This window comes from Pygocentrus nattereri, chromosome 27 (assembly GCF_015220715.1).
Source record: "Pygocentrus nattereri isolate fPygNat1 chromosome 27, fPygNat1.pri, whole genome shotgun sequence".
Lineage (NCBI taxonomy): Eukaryota > Metazoa > Chordata > Actinopteri > Characiformes > Serrasalmidae > Pygocentrus > Pygocentrus nattereri.
The window spans coordinates 11,344,181-11,359,229 of NC_051237.1; the positions used below are offsets into that span (position 1 = coordinate 11,344,181).

Below are 15,049 nucleotides of genomic sequence, written 5' to 3' on the forward strand. Positions count from 1 at the left end.
TAAGACGGTAAAAGGCATAGTGGCAGTCACATGTCAACAACGCCCAGAAACGTTGCCAACTTCTCTTAAAGCTCATCTGAAATGGACTGATGTACAGTGGAAATGTCTCCTGTGGTCCACCTTTCAAACTGCTGATAGAAACACTGGATGTTGTGTTCTCTGAACTGAAAAAGTAAAGGACCATGCAGATTGTTACCAGCATAAAGTGTGTGTGTGTGGGGGGGGGGGGGGTATAAGCAGGTAATTTCAACAACAGTGTGGCATCAGTGAATCAGGGAATGTGAGTGCTAAACTAGCCAGCCTGAAAATGTGCGGCACATTACAAGGTGCGAAACATGACATCGAAGGCCCTATACTGTTGCAGTATGAACAGCTGAAGTCTTGCATAACTGAAAAATGGCAAAAAATTCAGCTTTGGATCAGTTTGTGTCTTCAGTCCTCAAACGATTATTAAGTACTATTAAAAGGAAAGGTAAACACAGTGGTAAATATGCTCGTCACAACTTTTTTAGCACACATTGGCATCATAATTGGAAAAAATGTATATTTACAAAAAAATTTAATACAATTCATAAGGTAAAACATATTTTTGTACTATTTTGAAGTGAATACAGGCCAAACTAAATCTTCAATGCTTCCTGTTTTTTTGCCATTTCACATGCCATGTCCCTACTGTTATATTATGTTTTACCTGGAACAAATACACCTACTGCCAAGATAAGCAATTTAATGGCTTTTGTACTGTACTATACCTTGTTTTGATAGCACAGCTGGAAGCTGACAGGCACAGAATCACTACACAAGCTGGGTTTTAAATCCCAAGAGGACCCCTAGAGGCGACCCTAACCCCAGTCCCCCTTTCTCTCCAGGGCATGCATGAAACACACTGACAGATACAAAAATACAAAGACAGGTAATACCAGTAATTTCTAGCAAATCAAGTAAAGCTCCCTTCAATGTTCACCCCTCTCTGCCTCTAGAGCACATAATGGATGAGTCTGGGAATAGTACAGGCTTTGTTTTGTTGGACATTTGCTTTTTTCTGCTTCACATCTCAAGCTCAAGAAAGAACACCTGCCTGGGACCTGCAGACTGTAAATACGATTTAGCTAATCATGCAGTTCCTTATATACTTACTGCATGGCTGAATAACAGTGACATTGGATTTAAACCGCTTAAATGTACTGCTACTAAATACATGAATAAATAATAAACTTGCTATTGAGACTTTCTTATACTTTCCAGGACATTGAAAAATGAACATCACACTTAAAAATAACTGACAAAGGAAATTATGCCACAACCTTTTCCTGCAGGGATTTTTCAGATGTATATAAGAAATATGACATGGATCGAATTTCTTGCAAGTAGCCTTTTTTTAATAATGCTTGCAGATAATCTAGAATTAAACTCATTTTTGTTAGCCTTATAAGATCAAGTTTTGGCATTGCTTTCATACGTGAACACTGTCTGGGTGGATAATTTGCTGCTCATGACTTATCCTGGCCACATGAAACAACAATAAAAAATCTAAATAAACCCGACCCGAATAGAAATGGTTATGGTTATTATAGCTTACCTGCAAGCATTAGGAAGCCTTCAAGTGAATCCCTATACAAAATTGAACCAATGAACAAAGCTGTTTACAGACTGAACTAGCACAACTTGAGTCGATCAAAATAGTATTCCAATAAAATTCCTATCAAAATAAAACATGTACATCTTATTATAAAGTCCAATCTATAAAAATGACACTAAGTCACTAAGGCACCATCTCTCAGTATATAGGCCAAGGCTTCTCTACAAAGGAAGTCAAAAAGTCGTCACAGTTTGGGCAGACAGAGCTCAAAAATTTAGCAGACATCTAACACAAGTTATTGAAGATAGAGTTGGATTGGGCAGTTTGATCAATAAAACTCTTTTTTGCATTAAACTTTACAAGTTTTCTTTGTAGGGATAAAAACAAAAATCTCTATATATCGTTAATTCTCACTTGTTATTATTCCCATCTTCACACGATTGTGCTGTAATGTAAATGACTGTATTGCTCTAAACATCTCCACTGTTTAATCTGTCTATAACTGGGAAATGTGAATAAGAATAATTAAGATTTTACACTGTGGATGTGCCTCATGTGCTTATGCACAGGTCTTCTACCAAACCACAAAGTGACAGATGTATAAAACAGATCAACACAGGTCAACAGTCAGAAATGTTTAGGCACAGTACATGTTATGAGCTTCAGGACCCTGTTCAGGACCCTGTTCCACTGACTGTGGAATCAGTGACTTGGCTTTCATCTGCTGTCGCCTAAACCCTTGGCTTATATTTTCTCACTACTGTGCAGCTAATGGAAACAACCCAATGTGGGGCTCTGTTTCCATGGTGCCACATTTTTCACAGAGCCTGAAAGAACAAGACCACTTCCCACCCAAACCTAAAGTCTACATGGCAGATTGATGGCTGATTGATATATAACAATGACCATCTAGTGCAGAATTCCCTTTGAATCACTTTGACATGATCACACATCATGTGGAATGATAAGTGCTTTTCTTATGGCCACAACCTCAGCTAAACTCACAATTGTTTCAGAATGCCTTTCAATAACAATATCATATTGACTAACTTTACAACACAGTATGCTTTAGCCATTTTACTGTTTTAACAAGAAGAGAGTCAAAGAGTCAAAGGCTATAAACTTATAATACACTCTTTAAATTTGTTCATGCTTAAATGTTTTTTTGCCTGGTGAAGTGGCTCTTCAGATTGATTGAGAATTTGTTGTATATGGTTCTATATATAATCTATATGAAAACGGTTCTATACAGTATGAAAAAGGGTTCTTCTATTGTTACAAGCATGACATTGTAACAATAGCAGAACCCTTTTGGTGCGATATAGAAACATTTTCAAAAAGGTTCTGTATAGAGTCATATACAATAAATTCTCAGTCAATCTGAAGAGCCACTTCACCAGGCAAAGAGCCAAAATGTACCAAAATAGTAACTTCACACGAGAAAGCAAAAACTTTAGTATGTCATGTGGAACATTTCTATTTGTCCATTCCTCATGAGGTTTAAAACATAAACATCATAAGAAATAAAATCATTTTAAAGCACAAATTAAATACTGATATCATGATTATTGAATAAGCATTCATTGCATATATTATACTCTTCTAGTTCCTGCAAAGCTACAACTAAAGGTCCATCCATCCATCCATTTTCTAAGCCGCTTCTCCATCAGGGTCGCAGGGAGAACTAAAGGTCTGTGACACTAATTTCATTTTCACTTATAATAGGCCAAGCAGAATGGGTGTTTTTATTTTCTAGAAGCTTCAAAACTGGTTATTTTGTAAGAAGCCAAACTTTAAATCGCAGCTGAACTATAACAGATGAGGCATTCTCTTACATTTAATTGTGCATTTCTTGTCCCCAACTATTTCTGTCTAACTTAATTAATACTTGACACACCTCTGCTTACTTTGTTTGTGTTTAATTATGTTTGGAGGATTTTTGGCAGTGCTTTAAACTTGTCAGGCTACAGTGCATCTTGTTTTCAGACACACCATAAATTACACTGAGCTGATTCCCAATTCATTAAACAATTGAAGAGCGCCTAGCACTTTATCCCATGAACTCCAGGTTCCTTGACAGAACTTACACTGGAAGCCCCTTTTCATATTCTTTGCATCCATCACCCAGTTTGCAACAAATGTATCATACAGAAAATTCACCTGCACATAAATCTCAATTTTATTTCGCTCACTGACAGCCTAAATGAATCAAGGATGTTCTCAGTGAATGAAGGTTATTCTCAATGTCAAACTAAATGGATAATCATAATGCTTCAGTGAAGTTCTAATGACTAACAGCACAATCATTATGAAAGCAAAAAATGAAGCAGTCTGTATGAACAGTACCCACCTTGTCCTGAAGTTAGCTGGATGAGGATGTCCATCATAGAGCGATAAAAAATCATATTCCTCCTCCACTGCAAATGACTGAAAGACTATTTGAATGCGGTTGCCCTCCTCCACTACAATAACCCACGTACAGTTCGCCCCATTGGGATATCCATATGGAAAACCGGGGCTTTCAATGGTCCCATTTCTCCCTTTTAACGTTCCTCCACATGTGTATATGAAACCTGTAACAGACAGAAACAAAAAGAAAAAGTAACAAACATTTGCTATGAAACCATATGAAAGAATTTCCAAAAATAAAGTAACCAACAGAGCATCACACACCACAAACACACTGTTAATGGTCATAGGCTATTGGGTTAATACAGTCTGCCCAAGATGAAAACGGGAATTCCACCAATGTCTGCGTAACACATTTGTTGAGATGTAAACAAAATAATTCAGAGTGCTTTGAATGATCTTTGCGTTTGATGTGAAATGTTTCAGATTCAGATTTCTGGTGGTAATAGGAACTAGAAATCTCCATAACACAGGCATATCCATTTTATTTATTATCCAAAATCATCAGGGAACCTACACATGTCCTTTATATCAATTCTTTTTTAGACATTTATTTTTATACATAAAATTGTTGGGGAAAAAGTGGTAAATCTGGAAAGATAAGTTTTCTTTGGGAACTATTATAACATGTACCTCCCCACTATGAATATATTAAATAATGTAATAATAATAATAATAATAATAATAATAACAATAATAGAAAATACAAAAAAACAATACTTAGGCCAAAACAATGTTTCAGGCATCATGCAGTATATTTGTAATAATTTAATGTAACAGCTTTCTGTAACCCTTCAGACATCTGCTTCCCTTCACCACCAATGTAAAGAATCCTGACTCAGTCAATTTTTCTAGAATGGAACACTTCATACTAAACTACCCTAAATGGCTTTATTTACATATATTAACCATTTATTCATGCAGAAATCAGTGGAATTTCCCTTCAAACAAGCAGAGTGAGTCATTTTACTCTTAATACTGGCTCAAGGTGGGAATATTATTATGGTTATATTCTAGGTTATTACAATACTTAGAGAGCTGACCTACAACACTAACCCACAAATGCACATTAAATGTCTATTAAACTTTTATTAAAACATTTGTTTTAATAAAATTAGGCTGTTTTATTAATACACCATTTGGACCAATCAATGAAAATGTCCTCTGTTCCGAATGACCGCTCTGTATATGGCTTATTAAAAATGGTACATGATGTGATTTTTGTGTTGGCAGAAGCCTTATGTTGGCTCATTAACTAATCATCTATCTTGCGAGCTAGCATTAGCTAACACCACTGAGGCTAGCCAATGTAGACTGCAATTAACAGGCTTTGTTGTGTGATCAGACGTTTTATTAGCTTAGGACATCTTCTTCATGGAAATATAAATATGCAACATTTATGCACTCTTTCACATGGATTTGAACTATTTACACAAGCTGGTGACTAGATAAGTATGCAGTGACGCTCTCAGACAACGAACAATCCAGTTCACACACCGCTTAGTAAAGTGGCAACATGAGATACGAAAACAGTGAAGAAATCATTTGTTTAATATTATGAAGAAGACCTATGCTGCATTATAGACAAACTAAACAGAAATACTATCAACTGTACCTAGACTACATCAACCTATGTAAGGAAACAAGTAACATAAGCTAATGTATCTGGGCTAAACAAATGAAATGTTGTTGCTCAAAGTGCTGTGGGGGCAGTCGTGGGCTGGAGGTTAGGGAATCAGCCCTGTGACCAGAAGGTTGCCGGTTCGAGCAAGGCACCTAACCCCCAATTACTCCCTGGGCGCTCTGGATAGGGCTGCCCACTGCTCCGGGCAAGTGTGCTCATTGCCCCCTAGTGTGTGTGTTCACTAACGTGCATGTATGTGGGTGTTTCACTGCACGAATGGGTTAAATGCAGAGGTCTAATTTCACAGTGTGCAAACACAGAGACAAATGATTGTTAATTCTGTTGCAGTCTCAGTCTACATGGTTGTCATGAAAAATCAAAAACATCATGTCTTTCCTCTTTACGTAAGACTCAACTCAGTTTAAGTCAACACAGCTCAGTTTCCAACCTGAGGATACAAACTAGCTGGCCACCTAACCTTCACAGGAATTGCGTACTTTTATTATTTTCTTTTTACTTTAAGTATGATACATTTGAGCTTTTTAGGGCATTATCTAATGTGGCAGTGAGTCTAGATCCAACAAAGCCATATTCCTACCTACAATGGGTATGTTTAATATATTTTGGAGGCTTTGACTTCATATACAAAATCTCTGACTGTAAGCAACGGTGCATTAGCAATATCCTGCTAGCATGAGTCGGCTCCGTTTCAGTGATGCACAAAAAAGAGTAATTTCCTTAACCCTAATAGTGCTCAAGTAAATTATTACTACAATAACAGTACTAGTACTTAGTTAGTAGTCTTTCCAACCTTACACAATTTTAAAACAATGTGTGTACAAAAGTATCATGTACATATACATCCTGTTCTATTAACTGCCAGGAGAATGGCACTTGTTTGACTGCATTGTGCCAAGTCTAAAGTTTGGTGGAGGGGGAATTATGGTGTGTAGTTGTTTTTCAGGAGTTGGGCTCGGCCCCTTAGTTCCAGTGAGAGGAACTATTAATGCTTCAGCAGACCAAGAGATTTTGGACAGTGTCATGATCCCAATTTTGTCGGAACAGTTTGGGGACGGCCCCTTCCTGTTCCAACATGACTGCGTACCAGGGCACAAAGCAAGGTCCATAAAGGCATGGATGAGCGAGTTTGGTGTGGAAGAACTTGAATGGCCTGCACAGAGTCCTGACCTCAACCTTACAGGACGCCTTTGGGATGAATTAGAACGCAGACTGTTAGCCAGGCCTTCTCATCCAACATCAGTGTCTGACCTCACAAATGCACTTCTGGAAGAATGATCAAAAATTCCCATAAACACACTCCTAAACCTTGTGGAAACCCTTCTCAGAAGAGTTGAAGTTGTTATAGCTGCAAAGGGTGGGCCAACATGTTATTAAACCCTATGGATTAAGAATGGGATATCACTCAAGTTCATATGTGTGTGAAGGCAGACGAGATGAATACTTTTGGCAGTATAGTTTATGTGTGCTTTCCACTTTGAATTCAGCACTGCTGTACAGTGTCTGTTAATGACTAGAATGGTTACCTAATAAGGCATCAAAACAGAGTTAAATTTGGATGGTGAGCATGGCAGCTTCTCTGACCTTTATTTGGCAAGTTTACTAATAGAGCTCACTACTTCAAACTATCTTTGGATTGACTTAAGAAAATGATACTTAAAATCAAAGATGCATAATAAATCATTATACCTGCTCTTTACTGACCCAACTTTTATGTACTAAATACAAATTTCACATCAAATTACCACCTCACATAGTAATACAAGTACTTTTTACATATTTTAATTGAGCTTTTCAGATCTAACGAGTGACTCACAAAGAACAATCAAGAGTGGCAAAGCTTGGTACTTTTCTCTGTAATTTTGCTGCGCTTTAAAGAACAAAAGAAAGTTTGATTTTGTATAGGCCTACTTCAAGTACTGTTGGATAAATGGAGTATTAAGATGTACGTTCTTTGTGAATCACCAGTTAGATCTGACACGTCACTGCTGTCTCTGAGTTATGTAAAATGGAATTCTATTTAGTATCAAATATTATCAATAAAGTTATAATATATGACACAAACAAAAGTTATAACAAGGGTTACCAAATACGTCTCGGGTGCATCTGGGCAGCGTAGTAAAGCTGTCACTTGAATCCAATGTGTCTTCATGATCTGATCAAACTACACTATACTGCCAAAAGTATTCGCTCGTCTGCCTTCACATATGAACTTGAATGACATGCCAATCTTAATCCATAGGGTTTAATATAATGTCGGCCCACCCTTTACAGCTATAACAGCTTCAACTCTTCTGGAAAGGCTTTCCACAAGGGTTAGGACTGTGTTTATGGGAATTTTTGACCATTATTCCAGAAGTGCATTTGTGAGGTCAAATACTGATGTTGGACGAGAAGGCCTGGCTCACAGTCTCCACTCTAATTCATCCCAAAGGTGTGCTATTAGGTTGAGGTCAGGACTCTGTGCAGGCCAGTCAAGTTCTTCCACACCAAACTCGCTCATCCATGTCTTTATGGACCTTGCTTTGTGCACTGGTGTGCGGTCATGTTGGAAAACGATGGAGCCATCCCCAAACTGTTTCCACAAAGTTGGGAGCATGATTTTGTCCAAAATCTCTTGGTCTTTTGAAGCATTACGAGTTCCTTTCCCTGGAACTAAGGGGCCGAGCCCAACTCCTGAAAAACAACACCACACCATAATCCCCCTCCACGAAAATTTACACTTGGCACAATGCAGTCAGACAAGTACTTCTCTTGGCAACCGCCAAACCCAGACTCATCCATCGGATTGCCAGATGCAGAAGTGTAATTCGTCACTTCAGAGAACACGTCTAGATTGCTCTAGAGTCCAGTGGCAGCGCTTTACACCATGGCATTCGACACTTTGCATTGCGCTTGGTGATGTAAGACTTGGATGCAGCTGCTCAGCCATGGAAACCCATTCCATGAAGCTCTCTACACTGTTCTTGAGCTGTTCTGAAGGCCACATGAAGTGTGGAGGTCTGTAGTGATTGACTCATCCGTTGCTCTCGCTCTGTCATTTTATGTTGCCTACCACTTCGTGGCTGAGTTGCTGTCATTCCCAATTGCTTCCACTTTGTTATAATACCACTGACAGTTGTCTGTGGAATATTTAGTAGTGAGGAAATTTCATGACTGGACTTGTTGCACAGGTGACATCCTATCATGGTACCATGCTGGAATTCACTGAGCTCCTGAGAGCGACCCATTCTTTCACAAATGCTTGTAGAAGCAATCTACAGGCCTAGGTGCTTGGTTTAATACACCTGTGGCCAAGGCAGTGATAGGAAAACCTGCATTCAATGATCTGGATGTGTGAGTGGTGAGTGAATACCTTAGGCAATATAGTGTACCTTTAGAGGTAGTCAGCGATGCATACAAGCACATCACAGTTGTAGTGCAAAGGCTTTGGCACCCTAGTTCAACCACATCAACAACGAACAACTGCATCATTACAGCGGAGATGAAAGCAGCCTATTTTCTTTTTTCCATCTTCTTGCCGGTTTGCTTATAAGTTGCATTGGCAATCTATGTATTCTGAACATTTAAAAGAGTCTGCACATGTCCAGGAACAAGGACTCTTGGGACATCTGTGACGCAGTGAGAGACTGATGTAATAAATGCGCATAGTACCTTGCCTTCAGTAATAAGCGTGGTGGAGATGGATTCAAGACACGTGGAAATGTCAAGTGTAAATGGCTACATGTCTCACTGTCCACTTATAATCAGTTCACTCGAGACAGATGTTAATAACAAGTGTGAACAAGGCCTGTGTGCATTTGTGGCTAAAAACGCATGGCTTGAATTACATAGTTAATAGTGTTGTATTAAAATGTGCCTTCCAAACGGTTTTCATGAAGTGTCTCACCAAAAACACCAATGATGAGTAGCCAGATGGCCAGTATAGTCTTACATAATAATCTTAACAGGCCTGCCTGTTCTGTTAGCCATCGTGAAACAGTCATTTCTAAAGGGTCTTCCTCATTCTCAATGGAACTCAATGAGATATTGAATGAAAGAAAGCGCAGTTGTATAATTAAAGCCATCTTCAATTAGGAGCTACTGTGGAAATGGAAATTCCTCATTACACACTTGGCTATTCTGATCAGTAGTACTGACGGCATACAGTATTGAATACTTACAAATCCTTATTGAAAATTATGCTGTTCTTAAGACAGTCAGGGCAGAATCAATTTGAAAAGACTCCAAGTCAATTTCATGATTATATAAATTGTCAGTGGTGCTGTATACTGTATGCCTTATATTCAGGAGCAAAGCACTTGGCATAGTTTTCTTTTTTCTTTTTTTTTGCTTGAATGAAAACAGCTGTAGACCTGCAGTCGCATGCTGCAGTACCCTGGCAATATATTAGTAATTTCTGGCTGTTAGTAACACACTCAGGTCGTAATTTATTACTGTGCTGGGAGAGGAATAGATCTGGGTGCCATCTCGAGTGAGACTCCATTTCAGAGACTGCTCTCGTTCTTTTTTCTGGTAACCCAGGTGCAGAGTCAAGATTCAGCATAATGTTTCTACTGACTAATAAATCAATTCAACAAGCTTCATCAAGATGAATTACAAGAGAGGTTTGTACCAAACAAGTCTCAGAGACTGTTTAGATTTAATAACTAGTAGGAACAATCATTCATCACCTTTTCAGTACTTTATCACCAGAGGTATTGAGTACTGTAGGAACATTGTGTTGTCTTTTCTGAACTATATAACAGATGTATCTGCATTATTTTCATTTTCCTCACAATTTACTCAGTTTCCAACATACACATTGCTACATCTGACCAGTCTCACTGTTGAGATCCTCAGTGTCTCATAGGAAAATACTGAAGTCCTTATAGGGCTTGGGAATGGACGTCATGTTGCAATGCATTATGAGATCATTCTGCCATATTGGCAGGGTTGGGTTTGCTCTTTCTTTACATGTTGCAAATACTCACCCTACAAGAGCCTAAAGAAATTGCTGTTTTGCTGTGTTTTTTTAGACTTGTCATGCCTTGAATTAAATCAAATGAAATGGGAGTGTATCTTAATCAACTCCAGAGTGATGTTAAACAACTATATAACAATAAAACTAGGATTCTTGACCATCTGGATCCACCCAAACTCCCAAACAATGAGTGGAGTATTGATGTGGACATGCTAACATTGCCCGTTCTTCCATTCACAGACTTTTTTCCTGGCTAGTGTGTGGCTTAAGGGCTTGTTTCAGAGGTTCCAAGCTATTCAAAGCCCTTGTATGCTTACAAAAGGTCATAACTTACCAACATATTTCACTCAACTACTGCAGATGTACCTCACTTACTGCTGTATTTCACTCAGCTACTGCAGACTTAAGGTTATTGAGTCAGTCGCTGGCAGGAAGAGGAGGGAAGATTCACATGATCTTAGGTTTAATGTAGCAGCATATTTCACTCATTTTCAGCATATTTGACTGTGGGTAGCCTTTTAGCTAACACTGCTTGCCGAGCTGGTTACCAAATGATATCACTGGTGTGCTGTAGAATATTAATTAAATCCCAGATGAAACCCTGATGATATCACACACATCTCACATTTACACTGAAGAGACATCCAGTCTAATGTCTTTAAGGGAAACAGACAAGTAAATCCTAATCATCTGGCAGCTCACGTAACGATGCTAGCCCAATCCCAACATAATTTACTTCACCACGTACCTTTTAACTGGAAAACAGCATCTAGTAGGTAAAAGGTTATGTTTGTTGGCCAGTAGTGGTAGCATTACTGCACACCTTACCACAATCTGAGATTTGCATCTTAATCACCAGCTTTGCATTCCAATTTTCTATTTCACCTTAAAAGCTGCGGCAGTTGCATCCCAGCGCCCTTGAGGCGTTTGTTAGGAGTTGGTTAGCTGATTCCAAGAGTGATAAACCCATTAAATTATGTTGTCAAAAGTTTTATTCAATTAAATCTATATAATTAGATCTATAAAATAAGCTTGAGCTTGATGTTTATCCGCACTCTCACTGCAATGCTTTATGTGTGCTGTTTAACTAGGATACATCTGAATAGCTGATTACACTTTCCTTTCCAATCACTTTTTCTTATTTTAATCTGATCTGTAATCTGGTATTTAGATAGAAGCGCATTCTAGCTCTGCAAACATATTTAGTGAGACCAAAATCAAGGAAAACAGGAAAAAAGTTCAATGTTTTTTTTTAACTATTCTAAACCAGCCTAGACTGATGAACCCTGCTGCAGATGGCAGATCACCTATAAAACACGATGTTAAGACGTCACATTCCAATAGGAAAGTCTGTCCACTCAACGGTCAACTTTGCAATACCCACAGGTAGTTATTTACAGTCATGCAAGACCTGGCTCCTACCTCTTTAAATGGGGAGAGACCTACAAAACCAAACTTTTAGTTTGTTCTGGCTACTCCACAATGAGGGGGGCTTTTCCTGCTAGGAGCTTAACCCTCAAGCTGATTGGCTCTTTTTATGGAAGGGTGGGACTTTCCTCGTTAACAGATGCCATGTGGAGCATTACAACAATTCCTGTTCATTTTCCAATTAGTTATTGGTTTCCTTCTTTATAACGGCTGTGCTTGAAATAGCCTACAACATACTGCTCATGTCCTGTTTTCACCCAAACGCTATAAGTATGCAGCATGGGGCCAATATGAATTTCTCCAGAACACCTGAGACATTCCAATGACATCCTGCTCCGGTAAAGTATTCCAGTGCACAAGAAGAGTTACCTTTTCAAAATATTGCATTTCAAGATGCACACATTTCAGGAGGATGTATCCACTTGCACATACTCCCCTGGGTGGTCCTGGATTTAGCCTTTCCATACATTAATAACAGCAAAATTAAATATATTCGTCAAAGTTGCTACACTCAGTGCAACACTGAAGCCGCATTAGTTTTCTCTGTTAGTCTTGAGGTGAGTTTGCATACTGTCTATTCATTAAAGTTAATTTGTTGCATAGATGATGTGGTTAAAACAGTAACTCAATAAAATTGGTCTCAGCTGTACAGTCCACCCAGCATAGGCTGTGCATGCTCATGCGTAGAGTCACACTGCTTATTATCAGCAAACTAGCTCATATTACCATGAGTGTACAAACAGGCATATTTGGAAACTGCACAGATTTACCACCCAAACCAATCCAAAGCTGACACTTTTAAAGTCTATTTGTGGCTTTGGAGATGGGTAGAAAACAGTGTCCTGCCCCCTGTGAATTTAAGGGTATTTTAAGTCACACAGGCACATCTTTTGACCAAAATACAAACATACACCCCAAAAAGCAGCTAGCAAAGCTTGTAGGGCTGAGGAAGGTGTTGAGATGAGTCTGACTGGTTTAATCCCTGATGTTGGCAGGCTAGTTGTGCCCATTTCCCACATTACAGCACATGGTTTTTATTGTATACTTGACAGTCTACTACTGATGAAGAGTAACATGCAGTATCCAGCATATACTGCTGCAATATAGTATTTCAAACACACTCACTGGCTCTGAGAATACTGAGCTTGATCTGACCACAAACTTGACACAGCTGGTAGGAGGCTTAGCAAGATCCACATTGTGTATCGCTATTCCTGGCTAAGTGCCTTCTTGTTGCTAAGCAATAACATGGTAACTGTCAGTCAGATGTCCCAGCAAACTTTTGTTTCAATATTTACAGAAAGTAAGTTTAACTATTACTATTAACTATTAAACAGGGTGCTGCCAGCAAAACAAGTTAACTGCCTGCTATTTCTGCTCTATTTCTCCCACGGAGCTAATGTTAATGTTTTGACTTCAGTTAGCAAACAGCAGTGTGTGGAGAATTCTCATGGAAAAAGTGGTTTTCGTCGAGACTTTCTGGTGATGAATTTGCTTTTCTGACTTATAATAACAGACAGTTCTCTAACTTCTGCTCTAACTTCTGAATTACTCATCACAGGTTCAATAAATCATTGTGTGGAGTACCTACTACTGTGCTGCTTAAAAAAAAAAAGGTTTTGTTTATGATATGATTTTGTCATGTCACTGAGGAGCTGCCTTTCTTCATCTTTTCCATTGAAAATAAAAGAAAAGAATGTGCCTTGGTCTTCATCAAAACATGTACAGTGAGAAGTTCTTGCATTTTGAGTAAGAGGGAGATTGACGAATAGAGTTGATGAAACTGGTGAGATTTTGGTGTAAAATTTGATCTTTCTGCTATGGGCAGTACTGTGTCAGCATCTGTATGAGGGTCCTAGTAAAGATTTTAGTCACCGAATAAAGATTTTAGTAGCCCAGTCACCACCCTCCCTCCCTTTGCATCATGGGCCCCAATGTGATTGCAGTTAAGCTACTGGAAGCAATTAGTCATAACTTTTTAGCACTCCATTATGAAAGACAATGGGTACAACCCAAATATGTAATTTAATTTTAAAAACTCATGCAAACATAGTACAAACATGCTTTCTGTTCCCAGCTCATTTTTGTTGCCTGCCTATTCCGTGTTGTGAAAAAGCCCTCATGTTTACCTTTGCCATGTGATTGATGTCATCAAGCAGACTCAAATCGTCAAAGCTCAATTTTTGTGTTTTGCGCACAGGCCCTAATTTGCATTAGGTATGTGAGTGTGCTTTGTGTGCTGTTTAACAGATCCGTTCAGCGAGCAGCGTACACTTTGGGCATGTGTACGATCTGCTGCCTGCCACTCCTTATCGCTCAGATGCTCAAACGTGATTCGCTGTGAAGGCTGACGGCACTCCAGGCCCTAATTGCACTGCAAGCTGCCATGGCAGATTAACGCCTATGTGGTGTGAAACGAGAACACCGCGTCTCAAATACACAATCATACACACCAATAAGCATCGATGGAAATCTGGAGGTAGAGATGAATGCAGGCTCAAGTCAAGTCCCAATTCTATCCATTATGATTTGTGCAGTCTTCACATCTAGATCTAGTTGAGTTTTGCTGAGGAAAGGAAGGAGCAACTCTGACCACGTACAATAATAGGAGGCTTGTAGAAGCACTGCCAGAGGTCAATCACTTTGGGCCATGGTTACACACACATATGCAGACATAGGCTGAAAGGAACTGAGGAAAGTTAACATGGCTTGGTCCAATGGGGGAGTTAGAAAAAAAGCCGAGCCAGATTAAGCAGGACAACTTACAGACTTTGCTGTATGGTTGTGAGCTGAGCCTGTCATCAAAATAAACAATTTAAGGAGAGTCACTGCCAGACACACAGGAGCCACACCGAAAAATTATTATTACTAAATTATTATATTAAATTATTATTATTACCACAGTGAAAAACTATTCCTGCCGCTGCTTCACAATTTCATGAAATGCCATGAAGTCGCAATTCCAAAACTTTGCAGCGGACTTTTAATAAATAAATAAATAAATAGTAATTAGGTAAAACTTCAAATA

At 38.8% G+C, this 15,049-nt stretch overlaps 1 protein-coding gene across 1 annotated transcript in view; it reads right to left on the reverse strand.

Moving 5' to 3' along the window:
- csmd3b (CUB and Sushi multiple domains 3b) overlaps nucleotides 1-15,049 on the reverse strand; it is a 575,187-nt gene that overhangs the window by 489,990 nt on the left and 70,148 nt on the right. The window contains 1 exon segment of the mRNA XM_037535436.1: nucleotides 3,930-4,152. Within this exon segment, the coding sequence (XP_037391333.1) occupies nucleotides 3,930-4,152 (223 nt within the window).